The 23103-nt window shown below is 33.6% G+C and overlaps 1 protein-coding gene across 1 annotated transcript in view; it reads left to right on the top strand.

The window, feature by feature from the left end:
• The first annotated feature begins 1168 nt into the window (after positions 1–1168).
• LOC138706061 (aconitate hydratase, mitochondrial-like) overlaps positions 1169–23103 on the top strand; it is a 43856-nt gene continuing 21921 nt past the window's right edge. The window contains exons 1-6 of the mRNA XM_069834975.1: positions 1169–1341; positions 1918–2072; positions 12522–12747; positions 15423–15548; positions 17483–17641; positions 22844–22994. Of these exons, the coding sequence (XP_069691076.1) occupies positions 1309–1341; positions 1918–2072; positions 12522–12747; positions 15423–15548; positions 17483–17641; positions 22844–22994 (850 nt within the window). The 5' untranslated portion in view covers positions 1169–1308. The remainder of the gene's footprint in view (positions 1342–1917; positions 2073–12521; positions 12748–15422; positions 15549–17482; positions 17642–22843; positions 22995–23103) is intronic.

The following is a 23103-nucleotide window of genomic DNA, read 5'->3' as shown; positions in this document are numbered from 1 at the left end:
GCTTCTTGTCTAAGCGGATAACGTGAATATGTTAAGAGAAAATCCTCAAACGATTAGGGAAAACACGGAAATTTTACTTGAAGCAAGTAAGGCGATAGATTTGAAAGTAAATTCCGAAAAGACAAAGTGTATATGAGCCGTTCAGAGCAGAAGTGGTGTAAGTCAAGAATGGGTAATGAAGGTTGAAGTAAACACTCTGTAAAATACAGCGCAAAGTAACAATTAATATTCACTTTATTTAAATTATTAGTGTTCAGTGGATAGCAAGAACGACATATTAATTGCTACTTTGCGTTGTATTTTGCAGAATTTTTACTTTAAACCTCATTATCCAATTTTGACTCACATCACATTTGCTCTGAACGGCTCATATGTCTCGTGACCAGAATTTTTGTACGAAATGGAAATATAAAAATTGGAGATTTATCCTTCGAAGAAATGGACTGAGCCATGCCGGTGGCTGTATGTATGTATGTATGTATGTATGTATGTATGTATGTATGTATGTATGTATGTATGTATGTATGTATGTATGTATGTATGTATTAAGTGTAAGCATGTAGCACGAGGACATATAACTGGTAACTGACGGCCGAAGTGTCGGCTCCAGTGGACGATCGATCGGCTCTTCTGCCGGTTGTCCGGCATTCGGCCGTATACGGCCAAACAAATATTCGGCCGTTCACGGTGCCAGTGGACGGCTAGGCTTATTCTTGAAATCTTGAGTACAACTATAAAACGTCTTTGAGTACAACATTGCAATACATTGATTTGTTGTACTAAACAAAATTGTCTGTGCTATTTTTTTTTTAATTCGTCAACTTTTGGATGCAGTATCGAAATCTTGGGTCATCTCCCGACTGTTCCTAATTACTTTTACATATTGCTGAGAGGTAGTTCATTTATGATGCTGCACTCCCGTCATAACCAGGATGAACAGCGTGAAAACAAATCAAATTATCTGTGCTATATTTTATAGAATTGTCTGTCTGTATTAGTACTGAACTACGTTGTAAGATGGCACAAGCATCCATTGTGTTTGCCAACGAGTTAGAAAGAACGAACTTCATTTGTGCCGTATCCTTGAACTTTAGAATTGTATACTTACGTAAACTATGCCAATTATTATGTAATAAATTACAGCTATCAGTAACAAATTCCCCCACCATACTTATTTGTTGTACAATGAGTTAAATTAAGTCATTTTCTTTCCTGACACTGTGGTGGAGTTCTGAGGTAATCGCGGTAGGTGGCAGGAGGGATTAGTGACGTAGGGACGTATTCGTGTACTTTCGGTCTCCTACAGCCATGGCGTACTGTATGCGAGTTTTGCATCGCCAGGTTAGATAAATAATTTTAAATTGTGATTTATGTTTATCGTTATATTACGTGTTTCTTAATACAGATTATTAATTTCATTTAACTTTCCAGAATTCATTTGTAAGATTTTCTTTAACACGTTTACTTTCAGCCACAATTAGTAATGTCTGCGTAAGAAATTTGTGCGATTTTTTTCTTAAGATGAATTAGAGGTCGAATGCAAATACATGTAGAATTGATCATTTAGAAGTAAAGTAAGCAGACTTATAAATATAAAGCGTTACTATGTGTTTTTATATATAAATGTATGTACGATTTAGTACATCAATAATTGTTTTTCTCAAATTAAAACATCTGTAGCAGACGAAATGTAGATTCATTAATGTACAGTAGGCCTATTGTTACGAAACTGAAAATATAAATACATTTGAACTTCAGCAGTGGGTCCGATTGTTGTTCTTTCATTAATCGGCTAGTTAAGCAGATTAAGTATATGGAATATAGAGCTAGGTTACACATACAGAGACGTATATAATTGCGTACAACTCTATCGTGGTCGCATTTTCTTTGACATTTTCAAATTACATCTGGTTGCAGGGGTCATGGTTGCTTGCTCTAGAGATCCAACAAAGATGTTTTCATGTATCTCCCTTGGCAGCGGCAGCCAGCAAGGTTGCTATGAGCAAGTTCGACAAGGATGCACCACTACCATACGAAAAATTGTCGAAGACACTGGAGGTTGTCAAAAAGAGGTGTGTACATACAGACTCTTATAAGACATTTTTACAAGTATGACAAAGATATGTAATTTACATTCACCCAATTTCATTATGGGAAATGACATTGCACAGTTCGAAAATAATTACATTGTAAATATTATTTCTGTAGGTAAGCCTGTCATTAAATATTTTTTTCAGTCCAAATCGACAATGTTTAAGTTGAGTAAAATGGTACATACTGGTTATTTTTGCCACCTGATGTAAAGTTTACTGGTACTATAGGTACCTATAACATACCTATCCCATTGTAACCTGATATGCTTTTGACCGTGGCAAACTCTCAAATTGTCTGTGCCGCCAGATTATTACAAAATTCTAAGGTAATTTATAGCTATTGGAATTTATTTCGATTTTAGTATATTATTTGGGTATAAATTTTCTGAAGTAATAAATTTCATTTTATGCCCACAAGTTATAAATGACATTACAAGAAGGTAAGAATTCAAATGAATAAAAAATAGATGCTTTAAAGGAGAACGAATAACCAAAGTAACAGAAGTTTCAACAATTTGTACATCGCTACATTCCTGTAGATGAAACATAAAGATTGTAACTGTTAAAATTATTTGGCAAAAACCAAGAATCAGTCGCTGTTTTTTAAGACCAATAGGAGATCGATGACGCGATGTAGATATGACGTCACGCACGATGGCAATGCTTCAAAATGGGATTTTAGTCGGGGAATGTCGCCTCCGACACCCCCGCTATCCCCACTTTACTTTCTCTCAACCTACACCACTCCACTGTACTTCCTTCCTCATATATTTTCCTCTACTTCTCTCTTTCTCCTACCTATTTTATTCTACTTTATATTGGAATACACTCACTCTAGTACACGAAAAAATAACTCTTCACAGATACACTTCATGCATAATGTGGCTCACCGAAGTGGTGTGCAATTTGAAAATGGGTCACAGTTCTGCCATCTATCTGCACTATGCGGAACCCGAATCACACAAAGTGAAGTGGGTAGACATTAGACACATGCACTTATATTGGAATACATGACTCACCTTTGAATACATCCGGATTCGATCCTAGTACCTTTCGTTTAGTGAACCATCATAGCCATTACGTTACGAATTCGTTGATGGAAAACCCTTTAAAAATTATATGTACAATTAAGATAAAATACTTTCAAAGTTATTAAACATATGACTTTATTATTATGTAATAGAACTTTATCACACTTAATATGGCAAATAGATCACGAATTAATTATATTGTACGAGGAACTAATATGATAAATATTCGAATGAGGGCGTTATTACATTTATCCACTATCAATGTCTTATTATACATGCATTAAATCGATTCATTACACTACCCCCATTAGTATTCTGTTAATCTTAGTGAGATAAATTAATTTACCACAGTTCTATTAAAACAGTTTTTCTTACTTTTAATGTAATGTGCGGACATACTTGAAGTCATATAGACCTATTACGTCGTCCAACTTCTTGATCGTGAAAACAACGACTCTTCCATGGATTCTACCAATTAATTTAATGATATTTGAATCAATGGAAAGAAAACTTATAACGTCTCTGACAAGGCAACTGTGATGTCTCTGAAAAACTGTGCGTAGATCCGATCCAAGTCCCTTCTGACTATTATACTAACACCTTACTGAGCATGCCCACCAAGTAAGCTTGAGGCATGAAATCTGATATGTTTCTCTTATAGTTAGGGAACACAAACTATTGTATGAATTTATTAAGCACAAGAAACGTGATAATATGTCTGTTTGGTATAAGCCATACATTTAAATTCTGAGTGATTATTACGTAGTTAACAACAAAATTAATCAATTTTTATTCATAGAATTTTACATAATATTAATATAACCATCATGGAAACAGATTAGTATCAACATGAGCATTGTTCACTTTCTTCATTGCGGGCATATTGAATGTTGACTGTGTTTTGTTCCATTGCTTTGTGCATTACAACATATTACAGTAAGGTTAATTGGGGACGCTCGGATTTTCGACTGGAGCCAGCCTGGCTATCAATGTGTTGGTTACTGCGAGGAACACACACTTGTCGCCAAAACTTTTAGGCCTACAATCTTACTGTTACAATGCTTAAAAGTTACAGTACTTACCAGCTCACATTCATTGCTCAAAAGGCCCTCCATTTACTGCAACACACATTTGACATCTTTTTATGAAATTTGCAGTTATTCTTTCAGGTTCTTGAATCTTTCACCAATCTCGTCTAATTTCTCTTCCAACAGAACACAGCATTCTCTTTTTGGTTTTTCATCGTTTACCGAACTTGTCCACATGAATTTCTTATAAAGTCTTCTTATTGTACTGGCAGCTGGAAACTTTTCCCGAAATTTATGTCTTGTTGCCGCACAAGATTTTCATTTCCATCTGAATTGTATAGATAAGTACGTTCACGTAATGAATAAGTTATTACAACAGTAGCCTACACAGAGCACTTTAAACTTAACTTATACAACTTTCATCGCCAACTTACTTCTCACAACACAACTAAAGTGAAACTGCAGTGTCACTTATTGCCTGTGCTCCGAGAATGTGGATACACTGTTCCCACTGATAATGCTATCTTTTGACGGGAATGGCTCCTGCAAAATCCGAGCATCCCCAACTAACCTCACTGTATATGGTGCATGTGTGTAACAAATTTTAGTTATGCCGTGTTTTCAAACTTCATTTGTGGCCTATCCGTTGCTCTATCCCACAAAAAAAAAAAGTTATTTAGGATTTTCTTTTACTTAATTAAAACCATTTTTTAATTCATAACCGGCTGTACTTGTACATTTTTCCAATTGGAAGCGACTGATATTACCATACCCTACTCATAAAACAACATACTCCATCACTTATCTTAAAATCAATATGAAGATTCGTAGTAAATTACTACCAGTATAGTTGTATTATGTACGTTTGAATTTTATTGTATAGGCCTACATTACGTTAGATTAGTTGAGTTTAAGGCAGTACTTAGCAACCTACCGATTTTAATTTCAGTGTCCTACTTCACTCAGCAAGTAGAAATAATCTGTCCCACACAAGAAAGACTCAAAACCAGCTGACCGAAAGGAGAGGTGATCTATTTAAATATACAATCCAACAATAATCATGCTGCTGCATGCCTAAAAGAAGTATTGAGAAAATTGTGAATGTTACTTACAGCTTTGCTGTTTATCCAAAGAGAGAGAATACAAAATGAGAATACTAGCAGACGTTTACTATTCTACTTGAATGTAAATAAACATACAAAACTAGACATGACTATAATTTAGTTTCTCCCTTCAGTTTCGGCATAATCATTCTACCATGCCCGATTAAGTTTCAATATTTGTATTATCATAAACTACAAGTCATAAACATTACTTAGCAACAATACCCATTGTTGTAGGAAACAATCACGTTTCGTGGCCTACCGTGGTTTGGAGTGAGATGTGAATTTTCTTTCAAACGACGTTAATTTGATGAAAATATCAAGCCGTTAGAAGTGAGGAATTAATAAATTAATAATTTGTTACAATTTAAACTTCATAGTAAGGTACAAACATATTTTGACTGTTGTTAAATTTATGAAAATGTTAATATTAATAAATTGATGAAAATGTTGATACGGTATTATCGCAGTCTAGTATATACAGTCATGAAGCTTGAGTTTATGAGGGTACTAGGAACAATAGACTGTGCAGGTACTATTTCGCATTGTCTGTAATGAGGCGATAGCAGCGATTCTAGTGGTTAGCAACTATCTATGGATGCATATTTACTATGTATTGAGCTTCGTGACTGTGTATACTAGACTGTGGTATTACATTTATGCACTGTACATGTTCCTGATATTGAATGTAGTCATTAAATTGTCACATCAAAGTACGGTACTTCTGAATCATGGTCATTTTTATTGCAGACAACAAAAGTTATTATTGAATATATTGTTAATGTTTATATGTAATGAAAATTGTGACTGAAGTGTGTGATTTTGTCAAACTTATCAATGATGAACCATATTAGGATGCCTACATTCCTACTAAGAAGTCAGATTTTTCTACGTTTCAACATACCGGTATTATGTGGATTTTTTAAACATCCTGTTATGTTCATGACTTTATATTGCAATTTTATCGTTTCCTGAATGCAAAGCATTTTGACAATGTTGCATTTTTTCTTAATATGCTATTTGTTGTTTGGTAAAATGGTCAGAATATTAGTGTTCTTTAACATTCGAAAATGATTTTAAATATTTGATTGAATTTGTAGATCAGAGAAAATGTAGAACAAGTGAAAAATACAATAAAATGAATATCTGTGACCTCAGCTCCTTACGATAGTGTTATGAAAATGTAGTGTTATATGTAACATGCATTCACTAGACGTAAATTTGTTGAGTGACCCCTGTGCTATCAGCAAATTGACCTATGTTAGGAAATTGTCGAAGATATGAGCCTTTATCAGTCATTACTTCCAAAGAAATTGAATATTGAAAAAGGAACATGATAAGAATATGGACTTAGCTGAAGACTAAAAGGGTAGTGTGGTTAGGGAAGTTCACAAAGATAACATTTATCTGTAAACTGATACTTCTATACATGCCGTACAATCTGCAAAATTTGTTGTTAGACTGTAGACTAGTAATTAGATTGAATAGAGCTGCTATATTGGAGCTTTGATTATTGTAGTCTTCGACTATCGTCATTTCTACTAATTTTGGTTCGGTGTTTAATAGCATTAAATTCGATTTTCTCGAAATTATGCCAATTATCGTTTTTGTCAGATAATGTAGTTATACATTTTTTTCTGGATAATAAACATTTGTACAATTTTGAGCGTCCAGTCAATGTGATAGTGTTAAGGGATGGCATGTACACATGGTAAAATTGATGTGCGTAACACATCGAGATACACTTCTCCAGTGACAAGAAAAGATCCTACTAAGCCCATAGATAATAGTTCACATGACACATTAACCCCTGGTAGATTGACTGCCTTATCCACATGAACATGCGAATTTTCCGGTGCCCAATAGACACAGTTATGCCGGTTCACTGTTCCATTAAGTTTGAACTGGGCCTCATTACTACACTACCTTCATCACATATTGTTTGTCTTCATTTACCATGCACTGATACCATTCGCAAAATTGCATTCGACGGTGAGGATCATCGTCATTAATCGCGTGCAATAATCGTGGGATGTAAATTTTCCACTTAGCAGCTTTCAGAATTCGTCGTACATTTGTACTGCTAATCCCCACTTCATGTGCACATTGCGTAGCAGACTCCTGTGGAGAAATAACAAACCTTTTCAACACGAGAGCCGACGAAGCAGGACTTGTAGCTGTACATGGTCTTCCCGCTCTTCCTTTGTGAATATCACAAATCATTCCATGCACCTCAAACTTGTCAGTAATGCATTTAATTGTAAGGTGGATTGGGGGTTCTGTTTTGTACTCCCGCCTCCACTGACGCTGCACTTCAACGGCATTATCAAACCTCATAAACCACTTCAAAATGCATTTTCGCTGCTCGAATGTCAAGCGTGCTCCAGCTATTTTATTTTCTCATTACTATCGTGATGAAAGTACAGACATCTGTTGAGCGAAAGACCATACTATAATATACTCATAATTCAAGTCAGTTAACAGTATCAGTATCCCAATACAGTCTGACAAAGAGTATATACATTTTTTTGGCAGACTCTGTATTTTTTTCAGAGTGGGATCTAGTTGAACCCTTTTAAAGAGACTGAAGCTTCATCAACTGCATATTTTTCATTTTCCAGTTGTTTCCTCCAGCTTTCTTGAGACTGTAGGTAACTTTACTGTTATGTTGATTTCTCTGCTTTATTTGTGTAGTGTTGATTACTGGTAGATGTTTTCTTAGAATTACAGCTGGTGAGAAAGAGAGTACTTGCCGTATGAGTCATATGAAAATACAAGCTTGTAGTGGCAGCCTTCTATACCACACGGAATGGAAATGTTAGTCACTTAACCAATCACATGGCTCATAACATCTCTTCCACTCAATCACAGCGCATTGAAATACTGACACTACCAGCTGCTCTCATTGGCTACTGCCCATATTCAATTCAATTGAGAAGCAAATGGAGATCTATTAACTGTTGGTGGCAACTGACTATATTGCCAACTTTACATTTCACATATCTTAAAAACATTGCTATAAATGTAGAAAAATCTAAATCGAGATAAATTATGACATTCTGGCAAAATCTGGGGCAAATTGGCATCCCGAAATGCCTTCGAAAAAGCCTGGGACAGGGCATATAAATTCTAGACTATCCTGGAAAATTCGAGACTGATGGTCTACCTTACTACTATTCATGAAATATAAATCGAAATAGGTGGACATGCAAATATTAAATACCAACAATTCAAGGATGATAATAATATTCGTAGCTACTTAAGAGCAATTTCTTACCATATGACTATTCTGACCCACGACATCATGAAGGTGAACATTATTTAAGTATGTCCTCCAGTTTCCAGCTGTAACAGTTCTGAATAAATTTAATCAACTCATTTAAACACAGTTAATATTATACATTCATTGATACTTCATTTTCAGTAAGTCTGAACATTTTTCACGTAACTTTTTGCAAGCTGGGCTACATTCAATTAAGTGTTGGACATTTTGAAGTCCGGATCCAAGTCCAGTTTGGACATTTTAATTTTATGCTTCTTGTCATTGGACTTTTCACATAAGTGGACTTACTATATTGTGGACATTCTCATGCTTTGGACATTTTCAGTATTGGACTGTGTGTCTGCTAACTGACTTTGGAGTAGGCGGCTGCATGCCAATCCGTGACACTTTGCGTCTTTGAGTATGTATATTTAGTCAACAATCCGAAGTCTGGTTGAAACCTCGTGACACCAATAAAGCATCACTCATGAGAAACTTAAGGCAGGAGGCAATGGGATAGGGTATCCAGTACCTTTCTCCCTCCATTACATACATAATGTATTTCACTAATCAGACTTAAGATGTATGCAACAATTGTTCTTCCTCTGACATACCAAGTGAGATGCACTACTTGATAATAGATATCAGTCAGAACGTGAATAGTCCAAATTTGTTACATGTTTAAAACAAGTGACAGAATTTTATTATTCTCATGAATAATAGTAATTTATAGTATAAGAAGTAAAACTGGATTTTATGTGGGAGGAGGAAATTTAGCGACTGAGGCAAAGCCGAGGGTGATCATTTTCACAAGCGCATAAAATCTGTTTACTCTCGTGTGCTATACAATACTTTATCCATTACTGGTATCTATATTTCATTATTGGTATCTAAATTCGATTTTAAATTGTACGCCTTTTCTTTGTAATGTGTTGTTTGTGAAGAAGTTATAAATGAATGAATGTATGGATTTTATGGTTGCTAATGTATTGGTTGTCATGGAAAAAGTTTTTAATTTGTGAATAAAACTATTGTTTAGGTTGCTAAGGACGATGAAATAAAGACCAGTTTAGATACCAGTTATGAATAAGAAATATTTTTATTCCTGTTTCCCCAAATAGATGAAAGAAAACATATGCATTCCAATAGATAATACGTAATCCATTTCATTTCCTTTGGGCTAGAAAATGTAACAGTGATTACATTGAGAAGAAAATCGCGAATGATGGATAAGATATAATAGTGATATGCGTTACAAGAGTGGTATGTTGAAGTTTTCATGTTCGAGGAAAAGTTTGAAAAAGCGAAACGTAGTTGAGCTTTTTTAATTTCCGAGAATTGAAAGAAAACATACCGCTCGTGTATCGTACATTATTTTGTGCGAAGATCGTTTATTACATACCTGAAAGAGGAATTTCTAATTAGTTGCAATGAAATCTCCATCTTGGTTTCTGTTCAATGATGGCAAAGTTGCAAAACAAAAATATCTATCTTCAACATTGTTGCTTTAAAATGTTTTCTGTGTTTACTTTACTCCAGCAGGCCGTGATATACGTCTGCCTTTTTTTTCCCCCCAGTCTATAATTCTTCTTGATTTTTTTCACGGCTTCCTTAATGTTACTTCCATAACTTTAGTGGCATTGTAGAGTTTACTTAATTTTTGCAAATATTTAAAAACAATAATTAACAGTGCAATTTGGGTGAAATTGCAATGGTAAGTTTCCAATTTATAATTATTACTATATTGAACGTCTCTAAAAATAATATATTAAAAGCCTAAAGCAGTAAAATCAATATGTCACTTAAGCGGTAAGAAGAGGGAAATTGTTATGTGTGTTAGATTGGGAATACTGAATGTGGAATTTTAGACTTACCGTGGGTTGGTTTTGTGCGGAAACCAAGCAAATATGCACGATCTCGCACAAATGTTGTTGTTTTCTAATGCCAGGCGTTTTGACAATAAAGTCATTTGACCTCTTGCACTCCAATATTTTTCAAAGATATTATCATGGTCAGCCACTGAAGCACAGATTTTGAGGGAATAAGATATAAATAAAACCATTCATAATTGGCAATTCTCCGCCACTCATATGATATACTTTGAGTACCGGTATTTTTCTTTTTGTATAAGGTAAATACTCATTCTCTTATCTTTGAAATATCCAGTGACATATTTTTTTTCATTGCACTTCTACTGTTTTAAGTATGCAGATATTCTTTGACATAAAGTAGGAGGAAGATTAGATATCTGAATGTTTATTTAATATTAAAAAAAAGAGGTTCTCAAGATTTTTATGATGCAATAGTAACAGATTTAGAATGACAGAGAGTTCAGAAGTACTTATGGAAAAATTTGCTTTGTAGTTCCCACAATTTATAGAAAATTGAATCCATGATTCCTTTTGTTATATAGGGTGAAAGGAGTGTAACTGCATTAATTTGAACTAGTAATAAATATCAAAACTAGTAGATAAGTTCGAATAACTGTTTCTCTATCTATAATGATTATGGAAAAAATCGACTTTCTGTTGAGAGATTGGAAGTGGATAGGTTGCAACAGCGCAATACTTTGTTTACATATGTGAAAGTACGAAACCTAATGCAGTAGTAATAAGCAAAGGATTCGCTTCTGCTTTCGTTGAAAAGAGAGGCCTTACAGTGAGGAAATGGTCGATAACAGCTGATTTTTAGGTTAGTGTGTTTTCTAAAGATGTAAATTCATACATGCGCAGTTATTCTTACGAATATTGGAGGATAACCTTCCAATTCATAATGAACAAACATAAGTAGGCTAAGTCTCAACATCAGTAAGCCGATTTTATTAAGAGTTTGTAAATAACAAAAAACAACAAAATTTATTAACAAATTCATACTTTCAGCTGAATTACAATGCAAGAAATAAAAACAAATTCCATTTGAACTTAGGCAGTAATCAATTCTACGCAGAACAAATAAGAAAATAAAATAAACTTCATGACATATAAAGGTAGGCTAGTAACTGCGGCACTCGATTTCTAGAGGTTGGAATCACATATATTATCCAATCTCTAACACTCATTCTCGGATTTGGCATTCTTTTCTTAGGAAATCTAATCTGTAACAACCTTATTAATTCCTGGGAATTTTGTCTTCATTCCTCATGAATTAAAAGTATACCTACGTACTCATGATTAGTAAATTTTGGCATTGTCCTTAATTGACTTCACCTTTAGAATTCTATGAAAAGACTGGCATAAAACTTACTACTGCTGAAGTACAACATAGAAACGCAGATAAACATTGTACACTTTCTGAGCAACCCCTTAATTGCAGTGATGCCAGCTTTCCCTAAAGGTTCCATCACACTGTAAATGCGTTTTTAATCAGTTAATTTTGTATGTTATAACACAAAGCTTTTTTCGAAGAAATGACAAAGGTATATTTTTCTGGCTTGTTCATCGTGTTGATATCTTACCACTCATATGTCTCATTACCCAATAATTTTACAGTAAGTGGGATTCAAACATAAATTATTATTATTATTTTTTGGCTAAACTGTTATTCAAACACCAAAATGACATTTGAATTTTTTGTTACTTACAACTTAAAGATTCTGTTCTTAAAATTAGTGCAATTATACCCCTTACACTCTATATAAGCAATAAGCTGGTTGAGCTGCAATTGGTGCAAGGAGTTGGATATGTCCAAAATGCAGTACTTCAGTTGTAGGACGTGCATATGAGTAAAACTGATTTAAAATAGTGTTGCTACCCTTCGCTTACCAAGTGTTAGTCTTTCAGTCCAAACAAAAGTTTTGTTGGCCTACATTACTAGGATTTTCTACTCTGAAATTCTCTGCACAGACAGTGTGTCAAAGTTAAGGAAAGTCTTTTTTTTTTTACCATATCTGAACATGTTGGTACCAACATACCTTTTATTTTAGCATTACTGTTGTCTCAAGAAATGTATCTCATTTCTTTAGCAGTGTTAAAAACTGGTATGGTATTTTTTGCTTGAACGTGTAGGCTGAACCGGCCTTTGACCTTATCAGAGAAGGTGCTGTACTCTCACCTTGATGAGCCAGCAACACAGGAGATTGAGAGAGGCAAGAGTTACTTGCGACTGCGACCTGATAGGGTTGCCATGCAGGATGCCACTGCACAGATGGCCATGTTGCAGTTCATCTCTAGTGGGCTGCCACGAGTGGCTGTGCCTTCCACCATCCATTGTGATCATTTGATTGAGGCACAGGTTGGTTTTGTTTGCCTTTACTTGCATACCTATGAATGCAGGATATATGAAATTTACTACATAACTGTTTAAAATGCTAGTGTGATTGAAAATATGTCGTTTGCTTAAATGCATATGTGCATACTATTCACTATACTTGATTGAGTTTTCTGCCCCTGACAGTAATGAGAGTGACAAAGTTTTTAGGCAGAAGAATAGTAAGCTTGGTTTTCTTCACATGAAAATTAAAACCATTGTCACCATGTAATAATTATATTTACTGTCTGTAAAATGATCCCTTTAAAACTTATTCTTCTCAATAATTCTGTTTTGTGACATTGCCTGTTTTCTTTCAACATCCTCCACTTCTGAGATAAATATAATTGCAGGATAGTTGTTATTGTTTAAGTATTGGTTTCATCATCCTCAAAGGGAAAATGTTTTGGATTACATCATTGTGTCGAGATAACATCAGGAATAAATGTTTTCAACTTTACAAGATAATGAATTTTAAATAGTACTGTACTGTGCATTTCATCAGAACTGCACCTAGTTACTAATTTATTGTAAACTGACTTGAAACCATTACATCATCTGATAACTCTCTTATCTTTGATATTCGATTAAAATTCTTTCATTTGTAGTAGTATCCATGTGCATATTTCTCAACATTGCGAATTTATGACACCAGGTCGTTTAATTCAATGCAATCAATTCAAAGTGCAACTTTACAGAAAAAGTTTAAACAGTTTTGCAGTCACATATCTTGTTGCACAACTGCGAATACTGAAACTCTGATTGCAATCTATGACAGTGCTAGAGAAGTCCTATTCTTTCCTGGTATTTAGGGCTAGTTAGGTACTTACGAACTATACAAACGCTCAATAAACTAAAAATCGCACTTTTGGAGAAGTTTTCTTCTTACATGTGGCCATTCAATTACAGATCTAATTTGATTTAGTGACTATAATGTTCTTATACTTCTGTGTACTGCATACTTTATTTAGTTTACACTGTATAAAAATGACGAATTGTATATAGTGACAAAAGAATGTAGGTAGTTTTATTTTTGCAGTTTGATGATATTTGTAGAGTCCAATATGAGTCATATTGTGATAAAGATGTAGAGTAGGAGAGAAGCTACATAAGCTAGAAGCAACCTCATCCAAAGAACACAAACACACTATACAGAAATAAACCAGATAGCTTATTTTTAATATTGCCAAAATTCAATACTTTGGGAAATTAAGAACATGCTTAATAGTTTAAGATTACCAAAATTGAATGAGTGAATTCAAAGACAGGAAGCCTCATGAGAACAAGACCAAATTAATATGGACGAAAAGCAGTCAGAAATATAGAAAATAGTATTCATAGCACTTGAAAAGTTCTTGTAATTTTCCAACTGTCTGTCTTTTCATAAGAATTATTGAATTCACATGCGATCACTCTGAGCAAAAAGCTTCAAGTCGAAACTCTTGCACACATCTTGGGATCCTGTCCGCATGACGAAGCTCTGCAAAATGCTAGACACCACCAAGTACGATCAATTATAGTCACTGCCCTTAAAGATGCCGATTACAACACCTTTGAAGAAGTACATGGTCTCTCTGTCACTGGAAGTACATGGTGCATAGATATAATAGCTTTCAAGGAATTTACAAAATCTGGTTTCATAATTGATCCCACTGTGCGTTTCGAAACGAATGAGGAACAGCTGGCTGAATGGATAAGGAAAAAAAGAAATATACAATCCAACCATTCCCTATTACCTCCAAAACTTAGCGGCTAAGAGAACTTGAAGTAATGGGACTTCTGGTTGGAGCAAGAGGTACTGCTACTCTCTTCATGAAAGATGTGTTTAAGAGGCTTGGAATACCTACATCTATTATTCCGATTGTAACCTTAGCTGCATTGAAAGGATCAGTTGCTCTACTGAAGCATCACCTATATTCAAAATGAAACTAAGTTCATTAGCATTCTTTACTTTTTCGTAATACTTACCTTTTTCTAAAACTAGGTATATTTCCACTAATTTAAAAATGTATTTGCAGCTCTGTACTTGTAGGAGTTTCATTTGTCAAAACAAAATCAATGGTTCAATGAACTTGTAAACATTTATATGCTTAAGTACTCTTTGTCCTTTGTGACAGCTCACGATTGGTGAGAAAATTTCTAAATTTCAAAATAATTCCTATGTTAAAATATTTTCATTAAAGAACTACCTTTAATCCTAATTGCAGACTTTTCTCTATTGGAAGATGAGACTATTATTACTGGAACGAGGCCAGTGAAGTCCTGCAGCCCAGAGTGCCATTTGTACTGCCCCTGCGTTCATATAGCATCATCGCTATGGTTCACATTATGCCCTCGGCTCCACTCGCCTTGGTCGAGTAATAACACCTATATGCTGTACATTTGCTTCTTACTGTAAATGAAGTTGTGCAAGTGATGCACTGCAAATGAAGAAATGGCATTGTAGCAATGACTGCTTAGTTTTAGGTTTGGAAGAAGAAAAAGTGTCGTATTTCAACAGGCAGCTGTTTGCGTTATCTTGTTTCTTGGAATTGTGCCACATTACGTAATTTGACCTTGCTCTGCAGTTCGTGTGTGTTAATGGATGTTTACTGTTAATGATAATTGCTTCCTCAAGACTGAAGACAGCATGAAATTAATGGAGTGTCATTAACTTTCAGATTGGTGGTACAAAGGATCTTGCACGAGCCAAGGACATTAATGAGGAAGTGTACAAGTTTTTGGCATCAGCAGGTGCCAAGTATGGAGTTGGATTCTGGAAGCCTGGTTCAGGAATCATTCACCAGGTGATGTTTTTGGATTTATTTTAGGTGATGTTACTGAATTTATTTTAGGGTGTTTCCATAAACACCGCTTACTCCTAAGGACTTATATTCAAAATCGTTATTTGCAGGATATCTCTTTTAACACTGCGTATTGATATGACACAAATAGATCAGAGTTTCCATATTTCATTAATTGTGGTATAATCTATTTAATTTTTTGTAATCATTCAAAGAGTTTTGGCTAATGTAGGCTTATATAAATATTATACTGATAGTAGAAATAAAACCATTAAATGCTCATAGTGAGCAGTTTAAGAAAGAGGAGAAGAATAGTTATATGTTAAAGAGCAAATTATTATAAACAACTACTTCGTCATTTGTAATATTCGAGATTAAGAAACATGTTTAATAATCAGATGTATTATCTTTCTGCAGCCAAGAAGTTGAACGTCAATTTTGATAAGATCGCTCATCTGTTAAATATGCTGTGGCCACATTGTGGTTTAATTGCAAGAGCATTAGTTCAGTATAGTGGAACATAATGTGAAATATAGAGAGATTTATATCTATAAAAATTGACCCTTGTGTAACATAGAAAGGAGCGATACCTCCAGGTATAGAAATAATACTTGTAATTCAGCATATTTAATATTGCAAATTAATAATAAAAATGCTAACATTCTGAAATATCTGTCTAGACATCAATTTTAATGTAATTGATTTAGATATAACTAAGTTGCTACTTACTACTCACTTATGTTAATATGTAATGTGGTGGAAAACATTTGGAAAGTTCTGAAATACAGTGAACACACACAGACAATCGACTCTGGAGACAAACAAATACAAATGTACATACAGAAAATAAAGAAGCAATCAGTTTCTAGAAATCTCATTGTATACCATTAATATCTCTTAATCTCTTAACTTTTATATAACTGTTAAATATTGATTTTCGTGCATACAAAAACAATAACAATGTATGTCAACATACTGTATATGCCCAACTTGGAGTCAGGCCACAAAGGGAAAAACACTGGAAGAGAGGTATTCGATCCTGTGCTGTGGATTGAACTTCAGCGTAGCTCAATGGTGAGAGTACTTGGTACATAGAACCAAGGACCTGGGTTCGATCCCTGGTGCCGGAGCGAATTTTTCTCCTCTAATAATAATAATAATAATAATAATAATAATAATAATACAAATGATGGAACAGATCATTATAGGACCTACCTCATATATATTTATTTATATTGCTGTTATTAAATGGCGGAGTATACTTTGGTGTAAAGAATACTAACGGCTGCTTATTATTTATTTTGGCTTAAGGATGATGAATTTGTTGGTCCAGGTAAATATTGGTTTATGAAAGTAACAAAAATATACAAATAACTATTTTATATGAATTTGTGCAAAATTAATGACTTGCATCTACCTAAACAATATAGGCTAATTTATAAGAGGAATGCTTTTTTTTTTTGTGTAATCCAGAAAACTGAAGTTTATCATTCACAATGCAGTAAAAGAACTGAATTGTTGCAAATAGCGTAAAACCTTTAAATTTATTTCTTTGAACAGAAAGCATCATTTTGGCGTAATAATTAAAATTATGGGAGGTTTGAAAATTTGCAAAGACAGTGGTTGTGCATATTTAATTTGACATCAGGTTATGTAAAACTGCGGTTTTATTAGTTACTGTGTAAAATGTATAATGCGAAAGTATGTACTACATAATATGATACAGCTTTCTGTTTATACCCTCCTTACTGTGAAGTGTATACTGTATACTTCACATTAGAAACTGATTATTTTAATTTCTGCCCACACTCATATGTACTCTCATGCACATATAGGCATATGCACTCCTCATTCACCCACCCATCCAACTTTACTTCCGTCTTTAGAATGAAGCACATTATTAACGTGTTTGATAGCCTCATCTGTTTTCATTACAGATTATCCTGGAGAACTATGCATTCCCAGGTCTCCTGATGATCGGTACAGACTCCCACACGCCAAATGGTGGTGGTTTGGGCTGTCTGTGCATTGGAGTGGGAGGAGCTGATGCTGTGGACGTCATGGCGAACATTCCGTGGGAACTGAAATGCCCTAAGGTAAGCCATAGTGCTTGGCTAGCTGACTTGTCACATATTGAGAGAGATCATATTCTGTGACCTGGATCTGTGATGCACAAAATAACTTCTGAGAGATTGTAAGCATTAGCCAGATACTACTGATAAAGAATTGATAGGTAACATTTACAAATTGGCGCTGCAAGTTGCAGAATGCATTTATGAGAGATTTGACATTGTTGCGATACATACATGAATACTATTTAGCTTGGCTAGAAGATTGTGACCAATGATAGATATCATTGTCGTTGTCACCACTGCCGCCGCCACCAATCATTTGCACTACAACTCTCTTTGAGTCTGGCTTTCACAATAAATCTCCTTCATATGGTCTTATCTTGTGCTTGTTTCTGCTAGTTTCTGGTGCCTAGTCTTAGATACCGTGGAACACAAATGTCCCATTAGTGAAGGGTAGGTAATTGCAGTGAAATCTTAAAAACTTCTGTGTTAAGAAATCTCTTGCAAATACCATAATCACATTAAGGGATTGAGATATATATATATATATTAAAACCTGTCATCATATATTAAGGTGTTATATATATCTGGGAAAGTGCAGTAATGTGATCATAAAAGTAAATCCTTTGCCTTGTATGTCTTTGATTCTGTGTTGTATCTTATGATTTGACATACTGTTATTCATTATGTTTGTGATTTTAGAAAATGAACGCGATTCATGCTACACCTATTATATTTGCTGTAGTGAAACTATACTTTTACACATGCATATTTGTTTATACGAAACACTATGAATTCGTCATTTTGCAGTCTGATACATTATTCAATTTTAAATGTTAAAGTAATTTATATATCGTTTATGAAATTCTTTCGCTTTGTAGCAGTATGTGAAAAAATAATTTTTCATTTCGAAAGTACTTAGAGATTCTTTTTCATAGTGTTATGAGTTGAAGCTTGGAAGGATTGCTCATGCTTTTGGGTCTGTAGAGCAGAAAAATTAAATTTTGATAACAATTTTAAAACTTAAAAACTTTGTAACAACCCAGTAACCATAAAATAATGATTTCATCTAATTATGCATTACATTCCTGCCAAGTAAATAGATTTTTATTAACATTCAATAGAATTATTAACAATAATAGCAACTGTAGAAATTTATTACACTCTTAGGTTTAATTTAGTGTAGAGGAGTTATATAAATTTTCTATTGGATTGTGTTAAAAGTTGTTTATATTTTTTTTACACCAGCATTGTAAACAATTTTTATTGTTAGGCCTATTATTGTTAATCAAAATCGTCTACAATATGCTATATTATCCTGCCAATGCCGTAAGATATTGGCATGCCAACTAAAACGTAATGGCTTCTATTATGATGCCATAACTTGTGCTAACTAAAACTAATATTATTAAACCATTTACCGTACAGTAATATTTGAATCCATCACTGCTGTCATAGCAACTCATTCTTCCTAGACCATGTTATCGAAATATCCATCATTACAAACTTGATATGTTATTAATTTATTAATTGTTTTATAATGCTGTCATACAAAAGGTAGTGTATGAACCACCTTTATATTGTTATATACTTACTGCACTCGTCAAAATTAGGAAACTCACTTTGCTCATTTCCTAAACATTGACTCACGCAATAAAGTATAACATTATACATTGACTAGTTTCATAATACAATATTATTGCATTTATTTGAACTTGTATCATAAGCAAAGTTAATTTCCACCATTATCACTGTAATCACTACTTGTCTTAAGTTTAGATACTGTTACATTATGACTGAAAAATATCGTCGTCATCATCATCATTATTGTTATTATTATTATTATTATTATTATTATTATTATTATTATTATTATTATTATTATTCACATTGCAAAGTCAAGTGAAATATATAATAATATTTCTGTACTGTTTTCATATTAACCACTTCCCTTATTATCCCGAGTTAACTCGGGTTGCTAATATGTGTCAAAATTTATTAACCCGAGTTAACTTGTTTGAGTCCCATTGTCTACTTCATAGTGATTTTTTAAGTATGTAAGAAAATTAGTGATGTACAGTGATTCTGCAATATTAAATGACCTCTTTACGAAAATAAAAAATTATGACACTTTTTTTTTTTCACAAAACTGGTAAAATAAATAGTAAGGGAAGAGGTTAATGAAAAATGTCACTTGGCAGATAATTATCCCCTCCTCACCAAATTAACATCGCATTATGTTTACATTAAAATTATTTTAGCAGAAAAGTACTTAATCAAATACAGCTTTCGAATTCACTATAGTTTATGAAATACAGTAGCTCCTTTTTTAAATTCATGTTTTGTGTTGTACAGTGGAAAACATGATTGGTAGAAGGTTGTGCACTGATTCTTGATATCTGAAGTGTGAAATTAAGTCAGATAAGGAAGTTATGCTTCATTTATAGAAGGTCATAATGCTGATAAACCTTATCCATGGTAATGATTCTATCATATGTTGATATTTGTATGGAGGACATTCACTGGGATTATGATGTTTATTACTGTAGTTGTAATGATTAGAAAACTACTTTTTTTTGCGTAGTGGCTAATTTGCTTGACTATGAACCAGTAGGTCCTGGGTTCGATTCCCGGCTATATCAAAGATATTTTAAGGGTATAGAGTCTGGAACAAAGTCCATTCATACTCGTGTTTAGAAAAATTGAGGAGTCATGATTGATGGCGATCTCCAGTTAAAAAATAAAATGATTAATAACATCTTTGGGGATTTGCAGCACTAATCATGCAGCACCCCTATCCTGTATTGTGTTTATGCAGTTGACTACTAAATGGCAGGTGCTTATCTTGGCACTAGTCTTTCATGTGGCTATGGAATGGAAATATGTAGTGATTAGAAACTTCTGTCTTCAGATAGGGAAATGTTTTTAATTAGCCCTGTACGAGGTATTTCTTGAAATAGGGAAATCAACGCAAATGAAATGGATTTCATATTGGTGGTGAGCATTAGTTAAAGAAAAGCTGATGATTAATAATTGTGGGCATTTGCAGAATTGACTGTGCAGCAATCCTAGTCTGCAGTTACACCATAGAGTATTGTTATCTATTTTAAGTTTTCAGTATAGGCCTACTATGAACTCTTACAGGATTATGTCTCTCTGTCTAATCCATGTATCCTTTAATGATTTTTCACAAATGCATGATATTGTGATGTTATCATGTTGGAAAGAATTTTAAAATGTTTGCTATAAAGTTGGGTAAGAACGACAATTTATGTAAAATTTAGTAATGCGTCTGGTGTCTAGGTCAAAAAACTTGTTCAAAAATTGTATTTCCCTGTTAGATAAATTTTGTAATTCATCTATCTCTGCAAGTAAACATTGAAATTCACACTTCTAAATCTGTACTTTATTACACTAAGGGCGAGTGTCCATTTTTTCTATTTTCGGATTATTAATGATTTTTAATAAGAAAAACTTCTCTATCAGATCACAAAGGCTAGTAGTCCAACCCCCAATAGTTTAAGAGAATTTGTAAGGTTAAAAGGCAGTATCATTGTTGGGGCACTAAGGTCGAATATGGACTTTCAAATTCAGAATTCACAATAATTTATTTCCATGGACAGCCATTTAGATAACATGGACACCCACCTTTACGATTAACAGTTTTCTTCATGTGCATAAGGTGGTATTCCACAATTAATTTCATTTCGTTTTCTGCCTTACTTCAAAACTTCATAATTGTAACAACCACTCTTAGTGAAATAAGATACGGAAATGTGAATTATTTATGGCCAGATTTTATTTTTGAAAAAAAAAAAATGTTGTAAAGTTTATTCTTTATACATACATGCTCTTCTAATTAAGTGAGACTCGAATTTAATATTTGAATGAATTTGATTATGACTTCTAATATTTTGGAAAGTGTGTTTCTATTATTTATGTGCAGAGAAATATTCTGCTAGTGAGAAAAGATTTTCCTATTAGAGATAAATGAGCACATGCAGTGGGCAAAATGTTCTTTAGACATAGAGTTTATTTTTAATGAAAACCCTATTACATTTGAGTGAGGATTGAGGCTTTTTTTTTTTTTTTTTTTTTTTTTTTTTTTTTTTTTTTTACTTTCTCACTTTTATAGTTGATTCAAGAACAGTTCGATTTCTGTTTTTGCATATTAAAATTTGGTGTTAAAATATAATGCGTCATTTGTGTGCAGCAGGAAAGATTTGTATTAAAAGAAAACATCCAAACGGAAATAAGAAAGGCAATATGTAATATATCACCTTTTTTTTAGTTCGTGTCTTGACATTACTGTTAGAAGATGACAAATAGTCATAACTCTTAAATTTTAACACGAATTTTCAATAAAAGGAATTTTTTATATACTTAGATGTTTAGGCAATCTCTTCATCATTTCCGATAATACTCCAATTTTACAAAAAACTTCATGAATTAAATTAAGTAACAAATACAATTTTAAAATTCCAGTATAAAAACTTAATCATTGAATGAGAGAATTCTTATGATTTGCAAAGTAAATAATAATAATAATAATAATAATAATAATAATAATAATAATAATAATAATAATGTAAGTAAATTCCAAGTTTCTGATATATCATCTTAATGTCTATAAAAAGTCAAGTGTTTTAGAATTCTGGCATTTACTGCTTATATGGCAGCAAACTGTGGACTTTGGAATAGGGACATGAAAGTAAAATTCAAGCAGCAGGAATGAAATTTTTGATGAGGGTGATAAAAGGGTCACGATGAAATATCAAGTCATAAGTTATTGCCTAAACCTCTGAAAAATTGAATAAACAAATGAGTGGAAGTAGATTTCTGGGTAGAATTTGTCAGTATCCATTAGAAGCAAGAAATTTAGATGGTCCTGGGAAACAGTAAATCAAAAAACTAAACAGGAGTTTGAATGGACCAAAGAAAAACAAGGCAAAAATTAGGACTGTTTATGAAATATCAGGGAGAAAAGTAATTGTACTCATAAAGTCAAGGAGTGTGTGCCAGGTGTTGCCCTTGGCTCTGTTTCTAATCATTTATTTACTTGCAGTGACAGATTTATTGTTGCAAATCTAGTCTTTCAGGTGAAGCTCCCTGTAAAGCAGACTTGAATAATTTCAAGGGAAAAATTTCCGGGTTCGATACCCGGCCCCGGAACAATTTTTCCCTTGAAATTATTCAGATTTATTGTTGATTGTGTTATTGTTTCAGGTAATTGGGGTAAAACTGACAGGAAAACTTAGTGGCTGGACCTCCCCAAAAGATGTGATCCTCAAAGTGGCAGGAATTTTGACTGTCAAAGGAGGTACCGGAGCCATAGTGGAGTACCATGGGCCAGGTGTAGATTCTATCTCCTGCACAGGTATGCAGTGAAGCAGAAGTGGAATGTGTCAATGTTTTAATATTTCATAATCATTAAATTTATTCTTTCAGCCATTCCCATAACATTATTGGGGTTTGTGAATGAACAG

The sequence above is a fragment of the Periplaneta americana genome, chromosome 9 (genome assembly GCF_040183065.1).
Source record: "Periplaneta americana isolate PAMFEO1 chromosome 9, P.americana_PAMFEO1_priV1, whole genome shotgun sequence".
In the NCBI taxonomy this organism is placed as follows: domain Eukaryota; kingdom Metazoa; phylum Arthropoda; class Insecta; order Blattodea; family Blattidae; genus Periplaneta; species Periplaneta americana.
Note: the sequence above shows the minus strand (reverse complement) of the source record. Positions and strands in the feature narration are given on the sequence as shown.